Source organism: Monodon monoceros, unplaced genomic scaffold (genome assembly GCF_005190385.1).
Source record: "Monodon monoceros isolate NGI ecotype Baffin Bay Population unplaced genomic scaffold, NGI_Narwhal_1 Super_Scaffold_9, whole genome shotgun sequence".
Taxonomy (NCBI): Eukaryota; Metazoa; Chordata; class Mammalia; order Artiodactyla; family Monodontidae; genus Monodon; species Monodon monoceros.
The window spans coordinates 6,677,137-6,695,594 of record NW_021703786.1 but is presented as its reverse complement, the minus strand read 5'-3'; the positions used below and the strand labels follow the sequence as shown (position 1 = coordinate 6,695,594).

Below are 18,458 nucleotides of genomic sequence, written 5' to 3'. Positions count from 1 at the left end.
AAGAGATTCAGAGACCAGAAGCCAGATCGGAAATGTCAGCTAAAGCCAGACAGAACCGTGATGTGAAGTCTGCAACAGCAGAAGCAGGTGCAAAAAACACATATAATGCCTCCTGAAAATGACCGGGCTCTCTCCGCCACCAGGGGTATGGGGAACTGAGCTGATGGCAGCGGTTGGTCTTGTTGAGGGTATGTTTCAAAGATGCAGAGCTTTGCAGGTATGGCAGGACTGGTACGATGGAGCGTCTGCTGACAGGCGCTGTCCGATGAGACAGACCTAGGCTCAGATCCTGCCTCTGACACCTCACACATGCTAAGCCACAGGTTTTGTTTTGTTTTTTTTTTTTTTGCGGTACGCGGGCCTCTCACTGTTGTGGCCTCTCCCGTTGCGGAGCACAGGCTCCGGATGCGCAGGCTCAGTGGCCATAGCTCACGGGCCTAGCCGCTCCATGGCCCAGACCGGGGCACGAACCCGTGTCCCCTGCATCGGCAGGCGGACTCTCAACCACTGCGCCACCAGGGAAGCCCAAGCCACAGTTTTTAAACCTTAAAAATGGGAATGGGAATGACAGCACCCATTTCCTAGGGCTATGAGAATAAAACGGGATAAGGGAGGTGGGCTTAGCAGGGTACATGACTCACTCATAATACATGTGAGTTATCATTAACACATTACTGTTACCATTATTTTATTAAAATTGGCTAGGAAGTGTCTTTAGCATTCTGTCCACCACTTGCAAGATATCCTTCCCTCAAGGGACCTCCCAGGTGGGTTTGAATTTTGAGATGCCGGCTGGAACCCTCTGGTCCATGCCGTAGAGTGGATATCGCTGTGGCTCTCTCATCCTGACAGATCTAATTGCAACAGCCAATCACAGCTGTTCAAAAGCATTATTTGCCCACCTCCTGTTGTGCAGGATCCCAGGATGGAAAGGGGAGACCTTTGTATTTATTAATGAGCATCCAGGAACAAAGGGCCCCTTTGTTTTCTGCCTTCTCTAATTGCACAGTAATTACTCATCTATAATAAGAACGAGGCTGACTGCCTCCTGGAGGATTGATGGTTCATATTGTTGGAGAAGGCAGGCACCACTCTGAGATAACGTGCAAAATATCTTCCAAAGACTCAAAATCCTGCCTTTCACTGAGGAGAACTCACCAATCAGGAAGAAGACTGAGGACACAAGATCACATTGAGAAGCTAGAGCGAAGGAGGGGGCATCCCAGGGAGGGTTAATCGGGTGTGGTTTCCTGGTGTTCTGAGCCAGATTTGAACAGAGGGACCAAAGATGAGGACAGAGGGAAATGGACTGGCAGAAAGGACGAGGGCAGTGGCTGCCATGAGGGCACAGGAATGGGAACCAATAGCCCCGAGCAGGGAATGAACAACAACTTGTTGGCAGAAGCAAAGGAGAACTGCTGGAAACGAAGGTGGACTCCCCATGATGGAATGCCCTCCAGGGTCTGCATTGCTCTCCTCCCCTTGCTCCAGACCACAAACCCAGCACAGCCCCAGGGATTAAGGGGTCAGATTGGGCTTTGCTGGGCCACTGCCAGGTTGATCTTCCTTACTTGGTTCTGTCTTTACTGAGTTCCACTGCCATAAAGAATATGAGCCTCTCTCTCCCACCAATATGACTATATCAATTGGGCTTTCAAAGTCTCCCTCTCCCGGACTCTAGCCTGTCTCTACCTCTTCAAGCCTATATCACCACCGCCCATTAGACAGCCTCCCACTGTCCCCCAACCAGCATGACGTTGAGCCCAGAGTTAATCAGCTAATGGGGAAGGGTAAAAGGCCCACAGTATCTCTTACTGGGCAGCTATATATGAACATTTATGGAGTGTTTACAATTTCATGGTTTGTCACTTGTCCTTATGCCTCCCCTCTCGTCTCTCTAATCCACCCTGCTGTCTGGCTTGTCTAACAAACAAATCTGATGTCACTTCTTGGTTTCAGGCCTCTCTGAGGCTCCCAGTCACCTAGGTGAATCCAGGCTCTTTAGCATGGCACTAAGGATCCCCTGCTCTGACTCTGCCCAGCTCTCTAGCTAGCTGTTGCCCTCAACCCCAGTGCATTTTATTTTCTAGTCAGAGTGAACCATTTGCAGGACTTCAAAATCACTCTGTTCTTCTGGTGGCTTTGCATAAGCTGTTTCCCTAGGCTCCCTGGGGAGCTCCTATCTGTCCTTTAAAAGTATAGATACTCGCTCCCCTGTGAAACCTTCCTCGACTTCCCCCCACAGCTCTGTGCTCCTCCTTTACCTGGCTTAGGCCTCATATTGTAAGTACACATTAGTCTCCATGCTAGGCTGGGAGAGCCTCTAGGGCAGGGACTGTGCTCTGGAGTCATCTATGAGCTTCCAGGCTGCTAGCATCAGTCTCTTTCCCCCCCCCTTTTATCAGTACCCAGATTTGCCTTTGGAAATCCATCCTTCTTCCACTGTGTCGGAGCTCCTTTAGCTCCTTTAGCTGGGTTTAGAGGGGTCAGATCCCACCCTCAGTGATCGCTTCTTGTAACCTAGGCCTTAACCAAATGGCACAAAGTTCTGGACTTTTGCTGGAATCCTGGACCACCTGACGCCCCTCTTCTTCTAGACAGGGTAATGTGAGGCAGGAAACTGCTGTAGCCATTTTGCCATCATAGGAAACCAACAAAAAGACAATATCGAAATGAGAAGGAGGGCAAAGCTAAGAAAACTGCAGGAAATGAGCCCTGAACACATGAAGCTCACTCTTCCAATAGAGCTTCCAGGATGTCAGCCAATAAATCCCCTGTAATATTTAATCACACTGAGCTGGGTTTTCTGATACAGCTCAAAGTACCCTGAATCAAGGCCTAGGACGGTGCCTGTCACATATAATAATAATCACTGTTGTCGAACACTTAATAAGCATCTGTCTGTCCACGGCAGACGTGCCCTGGGTCCGGTTCTGAAATCTACATCTGAAAGGTCGGACTGTGAAGTCTTGGAGCCTGAGTCCTCAGCCGACACAGAGCTGGCAGCCGAGGCTGCTGGGCTTTCCCAGGACGCTCCTATATGTGCAGGGTGTCTGGGCGGCAGGTGAGTCCTTCATGAACAAACGTGGTTCCTCCCAGGGCTACTTAAAGGAGGCCAAAGACCTGGGTTCAAGTTCAGGGTTCTTTACCCTTGACCAAAGCCTCACTAACCAGGTAACCAGCTGTGTGACTTTGGATAAGTCATGTGACCACTCTGCAGCCCAGCTTTCTCATAAAAACAAACATGTAAAATTGAGCCCAAACCTTCTGCCTTTCTGCCCATCTCACGGGGTAGCTGCAGTAATAGACGTGACAGCCTTAGCTCTGTAGGAACACAAGGAACCATGATGTACCCAGGTATGTGCTCCTTTGATGACTCTCACCAACACGTGGGTTCACCAACTTTTGGGGCTCCCCAGATCCTGCAGTGCCCCCACCCAGCCCAGAGTACAAGGAGGGGATTCCTTTGCCCCTCTGTATTGGGCTCTATGTGCTGTTATAGAACTCTCAAGGGCACCATTCTTCCCACCCCTCCTCCAGACAGCAGGGCCTGTGCTCCCAAGCCAGCATGTGAGAAGGCCAGCCAGCTCAGGGGGCGGGCACGGATGTGTCACCCACTGAAAATAATTCCACTGATTTAAAAGACCATTAACATTCTCCCACTCCATTCACTTTAGGATTAACTCATACTTAGGTCTGGGCTTTGAGGCTAGTCACTAAATGCACTAGAGTTGATTTATCAAGTGCATGGTATTTCTATTACAAAATTATTGATTAGAGCTGATGTATTTTATCCTCAACAGAGTTGGTCCAAAAGCCCTTGGAAAATGAATGAAGATGAGGTCAGAGGTGGGCAGCTCTGCACATTATTATAAATTCACTGGGGTTACTGAAATCCAATGCTGGACTCTTTACGGGCAAAGTCCTGGCTCTCCCAGAAATGAAGATTTTAATGACAAACTGAGAAACAAGGTGCCCATGCCCAGAGCACAAGGCAGTGACTGGGGGATATATGTTCCGGGACAGTCTTTCAAGTATCTGGCTGGTTAGCAGTCCTAACAGCTCACAGATTTTCTCTCCCTCTGGGCTACTGTGCTGGCTCTATTCCAATGAGAGGGTGTCCCCGTGACCTTACCCACAGATGGGCCACCTTGGGGTCACAGCCCCCAGGGGATGCTTGCTGCTAGCACAAGGGAGCCTGGGCGGGAAAGAAGAGATGCCTGCACTGCAACCCCGCGCCCCACCCCCCTTTCCTGGACGTCGGATTCTGCTAACGGAGGCCCAGGAAAGCCATCTTGAGCAATAAAGGCAGCACAGCGATCCATTTTCCTTTTCTAAATGAAGCTGACAGTGCCAGAAACAACGCATCGTGGGAAATAGGGGCTTTCAGTGGAAGGAATCTAGATTCTCAGACCACTGAAGGCAAGAAGTGTTACCCGCCTTTATATGCCTTGGTGCCTGGCACAAAGCAAACCTTCGGTACAGGCTTGTTGAAAGCAACACCTGGGAACCCTAAGGCTTGTGCCGCAACCGGCGCAGACAATGTCCGCACTCCTCCAGCAGCTGGAGGAGTGAGTGGACTCCCTCAGCCCCGAACACACAGGAGGCAAAGGATTTCACTGGGGACATGGAAGATGTCCTGAGATAAAAGTGGGGTGGGTCTGAGATCTACTCTCTTCCCCAAAGTGTTTACTTTATGGCTCAAGTTAAATGATTTATTCTATCCCCAGACTTGAATTTTACTGGAACAGAAACTCAGGGATGTCCAGCCACAGGGCAGCAAAGCCAGACCTAGGATTCAGGCGGGGGTGGGGGGTGGGGTGGGGATTTTCTGCTCTCTCTGCCTCTGTCCCCACCCTCTTCTGCTGCTCCCCATTCTGGGTCAATCTACGGCTTCAGTAGGCCCGAAGCCTGACAGTTCCAGCTTCTCCCTCTGCCATTGCCCACTCCTACCCCCATGAAGACTGGGCTAGAAGGCCGGCTCCTCCCAGATCTCCCTTCCTGGGCCTCGGGGCCCTCAGTCTGGCCGACCTGCCGGCTCACATTCAATCCTGGTCCACCCCAACTGGGCCACATGCCACGGGCTACCATTTTGCACACTCTTATGGGGACTTCCTGGGCTTCTGTCTCCTCTGGTAATAACTTGCACCCTGAACGTTCAGATCCCACCTGCGTCCTGCAGCGTTGGGTCACAGCCACCAACCAGCCTGGCTTTAGGAGCAGGTCCCAGGTGGCAACTACTGCTTCATCTTCCATCAACTTACGAAGGTTAGGGATGCCTCCAAGAGCTCTAAGAGACCTCTGCACTGTCTTATGATTTGTCACCACAAATGGAGGGGAGACCAAGTGTCCAGAGATGGCTGACTGCACACGCCCTGAACCCAGGGCAGAGGCTGCAGGACTGGGAAGTCTTCCTGGGGCGATGCTGGCAAACTGTGGCCTCCTCTTTGGATATTACAGGCCCCCTTCCGCTCCACCACTCCCCTCCCCTCCCCTCCCCTCCCCTCCTCATGAAGCGGTTCCAGTAATCTCCACAGCAGGAATGTCACCCCTCTCGCCCCACTTCCCTTCCACCCTTTCTCCTTTTACCTTCACCAACCGTAAGAACAAATGCCGACCTCGACTAAGACCAAATGCATCCCCTGTCTGCAGACTAAGGATCTTGAGATCTTAATCCCTCTCCCCATCATATTTCATTTCCCCTCCGACCATGTAGACAGGGCTGCCACAAGGACCTGAATCCCTGAAGGGCTGGATGTGAGCTGGCAAAGGACTCAAGGAGTAGAGGGCTTGGAGAAGCCTTGCTGCTAGGCCTTCAGAAGTAAAAAAAGACCTGATCTGTTCAAGAACCACAGGAGGAAGACAGGAACAAGGAAGAACTGTAAGACTCCTTCCAACCCTGATTCCATTCTCTTTCACTATAGCTGGACACTATTAAGAGAGATCTCAGTTGGGAAGGCTAGAGCTGAGGGTGGTGACCCAGTCCTGGACTGGGGGAGCAGGGAGTGTGAGGGGAGGTGGTGGTGGCTGATGGCAGGAACATGGATCCAAGCCCTTTGGCAACATTGAAAATATGGAGCCCCTTCTCTTCCTGGCCCCCACGCTATCCTGCAGACAGCCGTGCTGTGCCGAGCTGTCCGAGGCCCTGTAATATCAACTCAACAATGCATGTTCTACAACTACGGCTACGGCTACCAGTACATCTACTACAGTGCATGCATTTAGTTCAGTCCCACAGAGACATACAATCTAAGAACAGGCAGGGGGTGTGAAATGTTTTACTGGACAACAGGTGTTTCAGAGCTGTAACTAATAAAAAAAAAAAATCGAAAACGAAAGTGTACAAAAAAAGACATTTCTCGAGAGTTGGATATGAGTTTGTTTCTTGAACTGTTTCATCTGAACAAGCAAAAACATGCAAACCAGCTGGTACTAACAGGAAGCTGGACACTGAGAGAGGATTAATAGGTGTGGACAAACCTTCCCGCTGAGCGTGCTCAGAAGAGAGTTTGAGAGGAGGTGTGCAGATCCTAGTGTAAGAGAGGCGGGAGAGTATGCCTCAGAGACACTCTCACCGCAGCCCCAACCAAGCAAGAGAAAAGACAACAGAACATGACTCTCACACTCACCACCACCGTCAGGAGCTCATGTCACTAGATGGGAACAAAGCTGGCAAGTGTAAAGCACAGTAAGGGGTCCTGGCTGGGCTGGGGCTGGGCTGGGGCCGGGGCCTAAGACTGATACACGGACCCACCCGCGATGCCACCCAGAAATCAAATAGCCTGGAGAGTCGAACCATTTCCCTCACTTGTCCGGGGGAGTCGTTTACCAAACTTGATTTAGGTTTTGGGGGAGGGGCATGATGGGGCCACTGGAACTGAATGGATACGATCAAAATAAACAAACAAAGTCTTGACTGAGCACAAGAAAAGATGACGTTTCAAACTTCCGGGTGAAGGTAAAAGAAAAGTGACACTGATAGTGAAGTCATCTAGGAGTCGCCGGGACCTCCCCCTGGGGGTCACCCGAGCCCACCCACCTCAGGTCCAGGGCAGGCTGGCCCAGAGAAGTCGGCTGAGGTGGGTGCAGAGCTCCAGGCCCAGGGCCCTCCTACCCTGACACCGCAGCCCTGACGGATGCCGTTGCCCAGCTCATCAGAACCGAAGCTGCTTGCTTCCCACCCCACGGCCTCCGGCTGGAGCTTCTGCTCAGGAAGCTCCCCCGGCACGTCATAATAAGGAAGGGAAAACCCACACAAAACTGTGGAGCTTGAGAAAAATGAAAGTGCAAAGAGGGCCTTTCATAGTCCACCTGATCTCTAAGCCAAGCCTGAGAGCCCCTGGGGAGCAGAGGCCCTGTTTCCCACTGTTCTGAGTCCCCGGCCAGGTTCAGCATGGGACCAAGCCCAAGGGCGGCACTCCACAGACTCCCTAGACCAGCTTCTCCCTATGAGAGAATGCAGTTGAACTTGTAATGCCCCCCAACAGCCGAGGCTGCGTGGGGCGGGGGGCGGCTGGGGGGCTGAAGGAGCATCCCTGTCCCCGGGGGAGGAGCTGGGATGGGTGGGGCAGGATTGCAGGAGGCGGTGAAGGTAGACCAGGCAATCAGCCCTCAGTGAGCCCCCCTGCTGGCCTGGGCCGATGCACACACCCAAATAAGTCTGTGTAGCCCCTCCCATACATGCCAAAATGCCACCCAGGGGCCACTATGACAGGTAAATAATTGGCCATCCTGCCAGACTTGGAGTCCAGATCATTTTCTAGGGGGAGGGAGGGAGGAAGGGGAGAGTCCTTACAGGTCAAAATGCACTAAGAGAAAGACAGGTGGAGATCTTCCTTCCCCAGCCTTGTAACCCTGCTCCAGGTTCAAAGGGGGTAGGGGGTGGGGGCCGAGCTACCCTGTCTACACGTGGGCAGGTGTGTTCCAGCCTGGGCAGTGTTCTGACTTTGGCAGGCACAGCCTGGTCATCACCCTCGGGCACACCCAGGCTGCACTGGGGGGTGCCCTACAGCTTCCTGGCCGAGCCTGCATCCTGGGGTGGGCACCTCCGAGCTGAGGATTTACTCCTTGCGCTAACCCAGGCTGGTGTGGGCAGGGGGTCTGGGAGCACACTCCTGAAGAGAATTCACTAACAGTGCGGTGATGAGCATGGCTGACCTAGAATGGCCTGTGGGAGACTTTGCTCCTGATGGAAATGGCTACAAATAAAACACCACTGATCCTGAAAAAAAAAGGGTGGTTGGAGATGGCTCTGACCTTTGGGGTTAGGAGTTAGAGGGGATGGGTGGGACTCCCGCCTGGCTCTGGGGGTCTGGGAGAGGGCAGGGGTGGCAGAAGGGGGCAGAGACCATGGGGAGACCACTCTCAGACTCTCAAAGAACCCCATGCTGCCCTTTAAACTTGCCATGAAGTCAGGGAGAATGGGGGTGGGGAGAGAGGCAGGGTTAATTTTGGGTTAAAGTTTAGTTTCATAATCCAAGTTACAATAAGAAAGAAACTGAACGGAGAAAACAACAACCAACAACACTCAAAAATCTCAGGATTTTTCTTTTTGTTGTCCCTTCCCCCAGGCACAGGTAGGACAGAGGCTCGTTTATCATGATACCAAAAAGCTCTCAAGTTAAAAAACCAAATGGAACAGGGAGACACTAGGCAGCTGTGCAACCCGCCCCCAGGGCAGGGGGACCAAGAGACGCTGGCCAGAGGGCCGGTGGGAGCTTCGGAGGCCGGCTGGGCGGGCGGAAGCCGAGGAAAGGCGCCCGGTGCCCCCGCCCAGCTCTCTGGCTAACGCCCTTAGCAGCCCCCTGAGAATTCCCTGGCCCCTCCAAACAAGCCCCCAGCGGGTGGCTCAGGGGAGTGGGTCCTTTGTAGCTTGAGGCAGTGCCAGTTTGCATGGAACGGATTTTTACTGACATTTCCAAAGGGCCTCACTGTGCCAGTCTCTTACCACCGAGGGTTTGGGTCTTTTTGGCGTTTGCCCTCTGGGCTTTTAATGCCCCATTTCCTGGTACCCTCAGCAGCACCTCCCTCCCCCGGCCCTCCTCAGAGCCCTGTTACATCAAACTAAACTTCCCTGGGTGCTCCAGCGCCCTGGCCGCGGGGTGTTGGGGGAGAGCTGCAAACCATGGCTCCCGGGTTTAGGAGGTGGGGGGCCTCTCGGTGGCCTGGGGGATGGGGGAGCACACAGCAGAAGCCCTGCTTGCTCAGGAAGGCAGAGGGCATCTGGGGGAGAGGGACAACGGCCCAGCTCCAGCCTGAGCCCACAGTGCCACTGGGGAAAGGTTCCCAGCTCACCCCAAGGGTCCCAGACCCCCTCAAAGGTTGGATTTGGAGACCAAATGACCTGGGCAACCTCATGGGAGGGAACACCCCAATTCCCTTGGCAGCTAGAGTCTCAGAGCTCTCTGGTCTTGGCTCAGAAGAGAGTCTGGGATGGCCCGGGGGCTTCAGGAAGAGCAGCCTCACTCCCTGGGGTCAGGGTTGGCCTCACATTTGACCCTCAGGGACTCGGGGTTTAGCCCCGGATCAGCAAGCCCCCTTGCCAAGGGCAGCAGGGGCCAAAGGGGTGGGTTGCTCCAAGGCCAGGACCACATGGATGGACTGTGAGTCTCCCTTGGCAACCTAGAACTTCTCTGGCTGGGTCAGAGACTCGAGGCAGGGGGCCTTGTGAACCAGCAAAAGCCAAGGAGGGAAATGCCCACGGGTGCCCTGAAGCCGGCTGTCAGGTGAAGGGGCCCGTCCGAAGTCCAAAAGAATCCATTTTTCTCTTTCGAGGGAGGGAATCACCATCTACCTTTGGTTTGCGGCCCCGGGACTGACCCCCCGCTGGGGCCGCCCCCGCCCCCTCCGGGCTGTGGTGAGAGTGGTGGGCAGACGCAGCCACACATCCAACAGGGCCTTTACCTTCCCCTGCACACTGGGCATGCCTGGGAGCCGCCTGGCCCGCACACCTTCCTACCTGATCCTCGTGCTGCCGCCACCGCTGCCGCTGCCACTGGTCCATAAGCCGCTGCTGGGAAGCCTGGCAGAGAGAGAGGAGCTGGGGTGAAGGAGGGTCCTGGAAAGGGCCACGGACAGACGCGTCTCACAGGCCATGTCCCCCGCCCCGACACAGAAGACAGGGGGGGGAAGGGAGGTCCATGGGTCGGCCTTTAGGAGGGACATGGATAAGTGGCGCTCAGGCTTCTGGAAGGCACAGCATCTTTAGGTGTGTTTGATTGCCACACATTTGTCACCCGGGAAACTGGTTCTAGACGGCACACCAAAATAACGGAAGAGAATGAAGAGTAACTTCTCTTGAGAGCAGGGCGAGCTCCCTGCGGCCCCTGCACGGGCACCTTGGTGATTCCCCAGGGCTTGTCAAGAGCTGGGTGGGGTCAAGCATGGCCCGGTCACAGGCAGGGGTCCCTGAGGTGCAGTCAGCCCTGAGCCATAGGCAGGAGGCCCTGGGGGTGGCCTCTTGACACTACAGGCACCTTGGCCAGGAGACGCCTTAAGCCTAGCTGTTCTCCGGAGGCCTCAGGCTGGCTTGGCCATCTTGACTCCACACTTCAGTGCCAGCAGCATCACGGCCCCAGGCCTAGGGGTGAAGCATTCTGGGGGTCCAGCTCGGGGAGGAAGTGTGGGGCCGCAGAGACCGACGTGGGGTGGGCCTGTGGCTCTGGAGGCACATGAGGGGGATTTAGATCTGGTTCTTCTGTCTGAGCTCCACCGTCCCAATCAAGTTGGCATTGAAGGGTCTCCCGGGGGTTTTGATCTGACAACGCACCAGGCAGCAAGGCTGTCCCAGCAGTGGGACTAAACGTCAGAAGGACAAGGTGACCCAGCGTGGCTGCAGAGTGTCCAGGTGAAGGAAGAGGTGGGCACGTCCCCTCCCCCGGGCTTCTTTCGGCCACTAGCACGTTCACGCACAGCCACGCCCTGGGACACACACAGACACTCTCCCCCACGCGTGGAACAATCTACCTCCAAGCAGACGCTCGGAGGCCTGATCCCAAGACCCGTGTCCGGTGCCTGTGGTTTTAAATGATGTGCCAGAAGCCAGCAGCAAGCAAAGAGCCCAACGGAGGGGCTCAGCGTTGGCCACTGAGCCTTCCAGATGAGGAGCTGCTACAGGACGAGGGCGGTAAGGGAACATGCACCGGGGAGCAGGGGAGGAGAGAAAGGAGAGAGAGGGCCGTCCCCCAAACACAGCAAACTAGAAGCCCGCTAAACTCTAAGACTATTGCCCTAGCTACACAGAACTACTGGGGAGGAAAGAAGTTCAGAAGGGAAGGAGCTATACTAGAAACGTCAGGCTAAGCTACTTCAAATGCCAATGAAAAGAGACATACTTGCATTTAAATATGGTAATAGGGCTGTTGAAGGGGGAAAAAGAAAGATCCAGGTGAAATAAATGTACACAGCAATGACCCCTGCCTGCCAAGACCAGGGAAGGGACTCCCCCACCAAGTCCCCTCCCCATTTCTTCCAGGCAGGATCTAGATTTCTGAAGATGTGGTGCTTGCGCAAAGTGCTGAAGGAAAATAAGGAAGATGTCAAGTTATTTCTCCCCATCCCAGCTCTACACCAGGCTCTGCTGCAGGCCCGGAGCAGGGCTCAGGGGACCCTGAGGGAGAAGGATGAGGGCGGGGACAGGAGGAAGGTCCTTATTCTTTTGTACTCTCTCACTTCTTACTTGAAACAGGTTTCCTTGGAAGCATGAAAAAAATGGTGGTGGGGGGAGGGAGGGGGGACAGAGCTGGGGGGGGGGAGTTGAGTCAGTAAGAAGACTTTTAACAAAAGCTCTCTTTTCTGGAGTTGAGTGCATTTTGGACAAAAAGTCCAAGAGAAAGAGAGAGGAAAGAGGGAGGAAAAAAAAAAACCTGATCCAAGAAAGGAAATCCATTATCCCTAATCTCAGATAAAGGCTCCTGCTGGAGACTGCTCAGCTAAGGGCTGAATTTAAACTCAACCATCAAAACGGGGCTAAGCGGAGTGACAGGTGTTGGGGGCGGGGGAGCAGGGGAGGGGAGCCCCCCAGTGTGCCCAGAACAGCAGAGACAGCCCTCACAGCACCCACTCTGTGGCAACACAGCCCGCCGTTCCCCCCATCCCCCGCCCCCCCCCACCCCGTGCAGCCTGGCCTCCTTGGAAATCTCCTAAGCAGGGAGGAGAGAGCGCTGCCCCAGCATCCTGCCCCGGGGCTGTCTTCTTGGTCCACTTCCCCAGCTCCCTGCCAACCCCCTCCTGTCCTGGGAGGCCGCCCAGCCTCACCGGTCACCCCAAATACGTTCTCCAGATGACCTGGCAGCTAAGCCACTGATGCTATTTCTAAGGCCAATGGGCTCTCCTTGGTGGCGGGGCTTGTGGGGGATGCGTGAGCACAGATCCAGGAAAGGGGTGTGTGTGTGTGTGTGTGTGTGTGTGTGTAGGTGCTGGGGCTGCCCCAGCCAGGGGCCGTCATGTGCCTACAGCTGTCCCCATGGAGTGCAGCCTGTCTCCAGGACGGCAGGAGGGACCTGGGGGCCAGGAGCTTCCAGGGCTGGACCCGGAGGAGGTGGAAGAACAGGGAGAGCCTTGCAGGTTTGGCTTCTGGTCCTGTGCTCAGCATCTCTCCCCAGGCCCTCAGGAGCCAGGGGTCACCTGCGGCAGACTCCCTCCTTGGGAAACCTCTTATTTTATTTTTGAAGGGATGGGGGTCTGGGTTGCCCTGGCAGGGGGTATTCAGGGGATTACTGCAGGGCATTAGGCAGACCTGGCAGGGCTCAGGGCTTCTTGCTGGGGCTGAGGCAAGCGTGGCAGAGCCCCTGGTCCATGAGTGCCCGTGGCCACCCTAGCACCCCACTGCCCAGATGACTGTTCCCCCGTCTGCTGCTGGCAATGCGGAGAAGGGCTCCCTCCTCGACACAGCCTGTCTGGCCAACACGTGAAGGGGGCAACCAGGCTTCTCCTCGTGAGGCAGGTTAGCCCAATAGCCAAGTGCACAGACACGAAGCCTGTCTGGGTTCAAATCCTGGCTTAGCCACTTACTAGCTGAGTGACTTTGGGCAAGCTGCCTTAACCTTTCTGTGCCTTGGTGTCCCCATTTGTAAAAGAGATGGCGATATTAGTCAGAGATTAATAGATGCAAAGTGCTTACACGAATGCCTGCCAGGAAGTAAGCTTCAACAAGTGTTAGCTCTCATTCTGATGAAGCCCATCAGGTCTCTGTCCAGCCATCAGCCCTGCCCTCAAGACAGGGCTCTCCCTCATGCAGGGCTATTCCACCTTCTCCGGGGTTGGCCACATGGTCAGATGGTCATTAGCGCACAGGAGGCCTGAATTCCTACTGATAACAGTCGTCTGGAATCTTTCAGGATGTCCCAACTTCATGATGTCATTTTAGTGCAGCTAAATTTCCATACCTCAAAATTAGAATATGCGTTCTTTTCAGCTCTAACAACCGGGCCAAGCCAGCTGGCGTGACCCCAGTGGCTTAATACCTCCCATTTCTTAGCAGTAAATCAGGCAGCAACGAGAAAAATGTTTCGCTAATAAAACCTCACGACTTGAGAGCTATACGTTGCCTACCTGGCGACTCAGGTGTTAGGAAGGTAGTATGCCCCTCCTGTTAGAGAATCTTGCATTCAAAAAGAGGCTGCCTGGGTACGAAAGAACAAAGCACTAATGGTGGAATTCCAGGCACGGTCAGGTGCCACGCCTCCTAGGAGCTGTCATTCAGACCTAAAGACCCAATCTCACCAGTCTGGAGCTCCTCGCCCCACCAGCGCAATAAAAGGATCACTGGGTTTGGCATCAAAGCCTGGCCGCCAGCCTCAGCTGCCCCTGGCTTGCTTTATAACTTGAGCACCGTGTTTCACTTCTCTGCGCCCCGAGTAACCAACTCCTGTCTCCTGCAAGGAGGTCAAGCCAGATGACCTCTAAAATCCCTTCAGCTCTGAGCCTGCAAGGGCCTGTCTTGCTGGTGTAAGAGGATGACAAACCCAAGTCCCTCTGTCACTGGAAAGCGGTACCTCTGGGGTTGGCACCATCACACTCTGGGGTAAGTAACTCGTGTAAGTGAGAGCTGTTGCCATCCCACTGACAGTGGACGAGATGCTTTTCTGGACTTTCTGGACCTCTGAGAATTTAGTGCCAGTTAGAAGTCAACGGCACTTTGGTTTTTTGGAGGCTTCTACGACACCACACCTACTTTTTATTGCTTCTGTGGCACTTACCAGTTTTTGCCTTACCTAAGCACAGTTATTTTTACGTGCACATCTGATGTCTCCTGCTGGGTGGCAAATTCTTGTAGGGTGGGGACCGAGCCCCATGTCCCACTTGGGACCTAGTCCGGAGTCTGTCCCACCTCAGATTCTGGTGGAGCATCAGCTGGTATGATGACGGTCAGATGCCCTAAGGTGGTGGAGGAGGGCCAGGGCTCGGAGGCACTGCTCTGGGTAAACTGAGCTGAAAGGCAGCACTGCCTGCATGTCTAGCTGCCTCTCCACTCCCGTGACCCTGCAGCCCAGGGGCAGCAAACTCAAATGCCTACAGGAGAGGGCCGGCAACAACAAGAAAGAGAACCTTCTCTGTCTAGCGGACTATCCTTACCGCTGGCCGCTCACTGGACCACTTGGGGAGTTTTCACAAATGCTGAGGCCTGGGTCCCACTGTTGGAGATGCTGATTTATCTGGTTTAGGGTGCAGCCTGGACAGGGGGACCTTTAAGTGCTTCCCAGGTGACCCCAGGGTGCAGCCGAGGGGGAGAACCTTTGGTGTAAGGGCTTTCAAAAATTGCAAAAGGTTGGGGCTTCCCTGGTGGCGCAGTGGTTGAGAGTCCGCCTGCCGATGCAGGGGACACGGGTTCGTGCCCCGGTCCGGGAAGATCCCACCACGGCTGGGCCCGTGAGCCATGGCCGCTGAGCCTGCGCGTCCGGAGCCTGTGCTCCGCAACGGGAGAGGCCACAACGGTGAGAGGCCCGCGTACCGCAAAAAAAAAAAAAAAAAAAAATTACAAAAGGTTAAATTGAGGTGTACATCTGCGTAGCCTGTCTCCCGCTAACCTTGTGGAAGGAAAGGCCCTTCTGAGAACACAGTGGAGAATCTAATCCTTGCGACCATCTCCTCTGAGATCCACTTCAGGGTCTCCGTTCAGAGCAGCGGGTTTCTAGCCTGGCTGAGGGAGCTTTAGCACACAAAGAATCAGGTAGGGCCTTTGTCTCTCTTTTAAAGGGCTTCCAGATAATTCTGATGCATGCAGAGATGCACAGGATCCTCTGTGGGATCAAGGACAGAGAATCCTTGATTTAGAGGAAGTCTTGGGGTGTCCTTGGTTTTTAGTAAACACTGAAGGGCCCCACTGTCCTGTCCACCGCAGGGTATTAGGTCACGGACCTCTTTGCGTCCTCTCCCTTTCCTAGTTTGAGAAGATGCCGCCTGGGATACAGTCCTGGCTTGGTCGCTACTTAATTCTGTGACCTTGGATGAGTGAATTCTGAGGTTCCTTATGGCTCTGACGGGCTGTGATTTCTGAGGGGCATCTTTATAAAACTCTCTTATAATGTGCACTACCAGGAAAGACAATTTTTCCGACATTGTGCTTGCTTTAAGCACTCTCCACCCCCTTCCCCAGCACGCCCTGCATCTCCAGGAGGCGTGTAGAGCTGCCCAGGGTCCCTCTGAGGGTGGGCACTGTCACCCACCTGCAGCTGCTCCAGGCAATTCCTCCTGCCTCCCTCTTCCTCTGATGCCTGGGCCCTGCCCCCAGAGATTCTGATGATATGTCCGGGTGCAGCCTGGACAAAGGAAACTTCCAGTGCTCCCCAAAGCATGGCCGGAGCTGAGAACATGGCTTTAGGCACTGCTTGCTGGGGTCCTGGGGAGGCAGGAAGCAGAAAGCTCTCCCTGGGGACTCTGGCCCGGCATCTTTCTCCAGGGGGGCCGTATTACCTCCCAACAGAGAGCTGGAGCCCACAGTGCCCTTGCTCACCTAGAACTTTTGCAGGGACCGACCTCAGAGGCCTCCGTAACTCCCGACCCATTCTCAGCCCCTTATGTGCTCAATAAATATTTATTGAGCACCTACTAAACACACACACTCTCTGCCCTCACAGAACTTCCAGTCACCAGTCCTGACGGGAAAGGGGTCTCCAGCTGCGGGCCCAGGCTGCATACAAACCAACTCCCCGCAAAGGAGAGAAAATTGGCTACCGAGAAGCAGGGTTTTGGGCTAGAGGGGAGCTCTGGCCGCTCTGCCAGCGAGAAGGGGGCCTCTACCCTGGGCCCACCTAGCTTGTAGCCAGGCCCCTGACTGTGTGTACTATAGGGTCTTCTCATAGCTGAGCTCAAGACGTGGGTGTGGCTACACCAAATCCTGCTTGGAGAGGGAAGCAGCGATCAGAAGACTCAGGCTTGCAGGACGGTGGAGGGTAGAGGGTGGCCATTCCAGCTAATTCTTTCCTCCAAAGTCCAGCAAACAAAAGGAAAGGGAATGGAGGCATTCCCATGGCTATGATCTTGACCTATAGCCCCTAAAGGTCTTACCACTTCAATTCAGTTAAAAAAATCACCAAGCTAGGCCCTTGGTACACGTGACCAAGACACAGGTCCCTCAAAATTCTTTTCAGTCAGGACCGACCGAGCTGGGGACAAATCCTTCCCTTTCTGGGCCCTAAAGAGTTCTAGCTTTGGCCTGACTATCTGGGGCCTTGGGGACAAGGCAAGGTTTCTCCGCAGTGCTGGCCAGAGGGCCAGTATCAGGAATGGCTGATACATTACAAGTGCTCCGCCCTGGCTCCTGGCCCTAGGAGGACTCTGTTCCGCATTGCTCTATCTCTAGCAAGACTTCAAGGGTGAGAGTGGCCACAGGGAGCTCACTCCAAAGCCAGCCTTCGCCGCTCTGTGACAGCAGTTTGTGGTCCTGGCTAGCCCAGGGACACCCACTTGCCCACAGAACAAACGTCAGTCTGTCAGAGACCAAGACCAAGACCTTCAAAGTGAAGGCGTTTCAGACTCTAGTTTCTAAGGAGACATGAGCAAACTATTCTGAGAGTTTCTCCTTCTCTCCTGCACCACCCCTCCCCTCACTCTTCATAAAACTGCAATTTCTGCTTTGCAGACGCTCTCCCACCTACCACCAATGGGTGTCAGGACAAGCCACTGGTCTGACCATTGGTCCTGCTAGAGCTCACTGTGCAGACGGCTTTTTTTTTTTTTTTTTGCGGTATGCGGGCCTCTCACTGCTGTGGCCTCTCCTGACGCGGAGCACAGGCTCCGGACGCGCAGGCTCAGCGGCCATGGCTCATGGGCCCAGCCGCTCCGCGGCATGTGGGATCTTCCCGGACTGGGGCACAAACCCATGTCCCCTGCATCGGCAGGCGGACTCTCAACCACTGCGCCACCAGGGAAGCCCTGCAGATGGCTTTTTACGTGTCCTGTTCTCAGTTTCAGATGTCCAATTGCCAGTTAAAGAGTCAACATTTTGCATTCTCCCCATAGGATCTCTCACTGAGCCATTTAAATCTAAATGGCCTAAACTCTCCTGGGCCTCCTCTCTTTGCCTACTTTCCCCAGCTTCGTTCTTTACGGGCCTGTGCAAGGGCTCGGCACAATTCCAAACACCAGCCCTACAGCACCCATGTCTGTGCGCCAGGACAGCAAACCTTCAAGTCTTGAGCACCCCAAGACTTTTTGCTGAAAGATCCCAGGCTCCCACCTTGGCCCCATCACTAGCTCTGTGAGTAAACATCTGTGATCTCAAGCCCTCTCTCCTGTAAATGCAGGGTCCATCACTTTTTGACTCCTGAGACAGGCTATTTTAGGTTTTGAACTGGGCACTGGCTGGTGGGCCATGGGGCGGTCAGGGGGTCTTGGGGGAGACTCCCGGGAGGTGGGGGGAGGCACTCTGGGGGCTCAAGGCAGCTGCTATTTACCAACCGGTACAGAAATCATTAAAAATTTGAACAGCCGGCAGATCACGCCACTGCATGTCAGCCCTAGGTGACAAGGTGATGTGTAGAACCTTCTCTGTTCCTTTGTCTCCTCACCTTTAAAGCAGACGAGGTGATGAGAAAGTGATCCTTACACTGATGATAAGAAGAGCAGCTGCCACTGGGGCGCTTTCCACGGCCAAGAGGCTCCCCCCGACCATCTCAGTGAGCCCTCAGTGCAATAGCCCCAGGAAGACGTTACCTGGTGGAGGACTCAGGTCCGGAGAGTTGAGGTTAAAGGAAACTATGCACAACATGGCTAAAAGCAAGGTGGCAAAAATCCCATCTCCCAAGCTCACTAGCTGTGCCACCCAAGACGAGTTATGTAACCCCGCCTTGGCCTCATTTTGCTCCTCTGTAAGCGCGACTAATGACCTCCTTTTAGGGCTGCTGTGAAATTCAGTGCGTTGGTGGCACCGGTGCACCATTATCTGGCACCGGGTGAGCTCTCAGTAAGTGGAATAACAACTTTTATTTCTATTTTTATTATTATTGCCCAAGGTAATA

At 54.2% G+C, this 18,458-nt stretch overlaps 1 protein-coding gene across 2 annotated transcripts in view; it reads right to left on the bottom strand.

Annotated features, from left to right (window-relative positions):
- The window catches only part of MSI2 (musashi RNA binding protein 2), a 388,273-nt gene that overhangs the window by 20,471 nt on the left and 349,344 nt on the right, over nt 1-18,458 (bottom strand). For both annotated transcript variants that reach the window (XM_029211534.1, XM_029211535.1), the window contains exon 11: nt 9,959-10,021. In XM_029211534.1, coding sequence (XP_029067367.1) covers nt 9,959-10,021 — 63 coding nt within the window. The remainder of the gene's footprint in view (nt 1-9,958; nt 10,022-18,458) is intronic.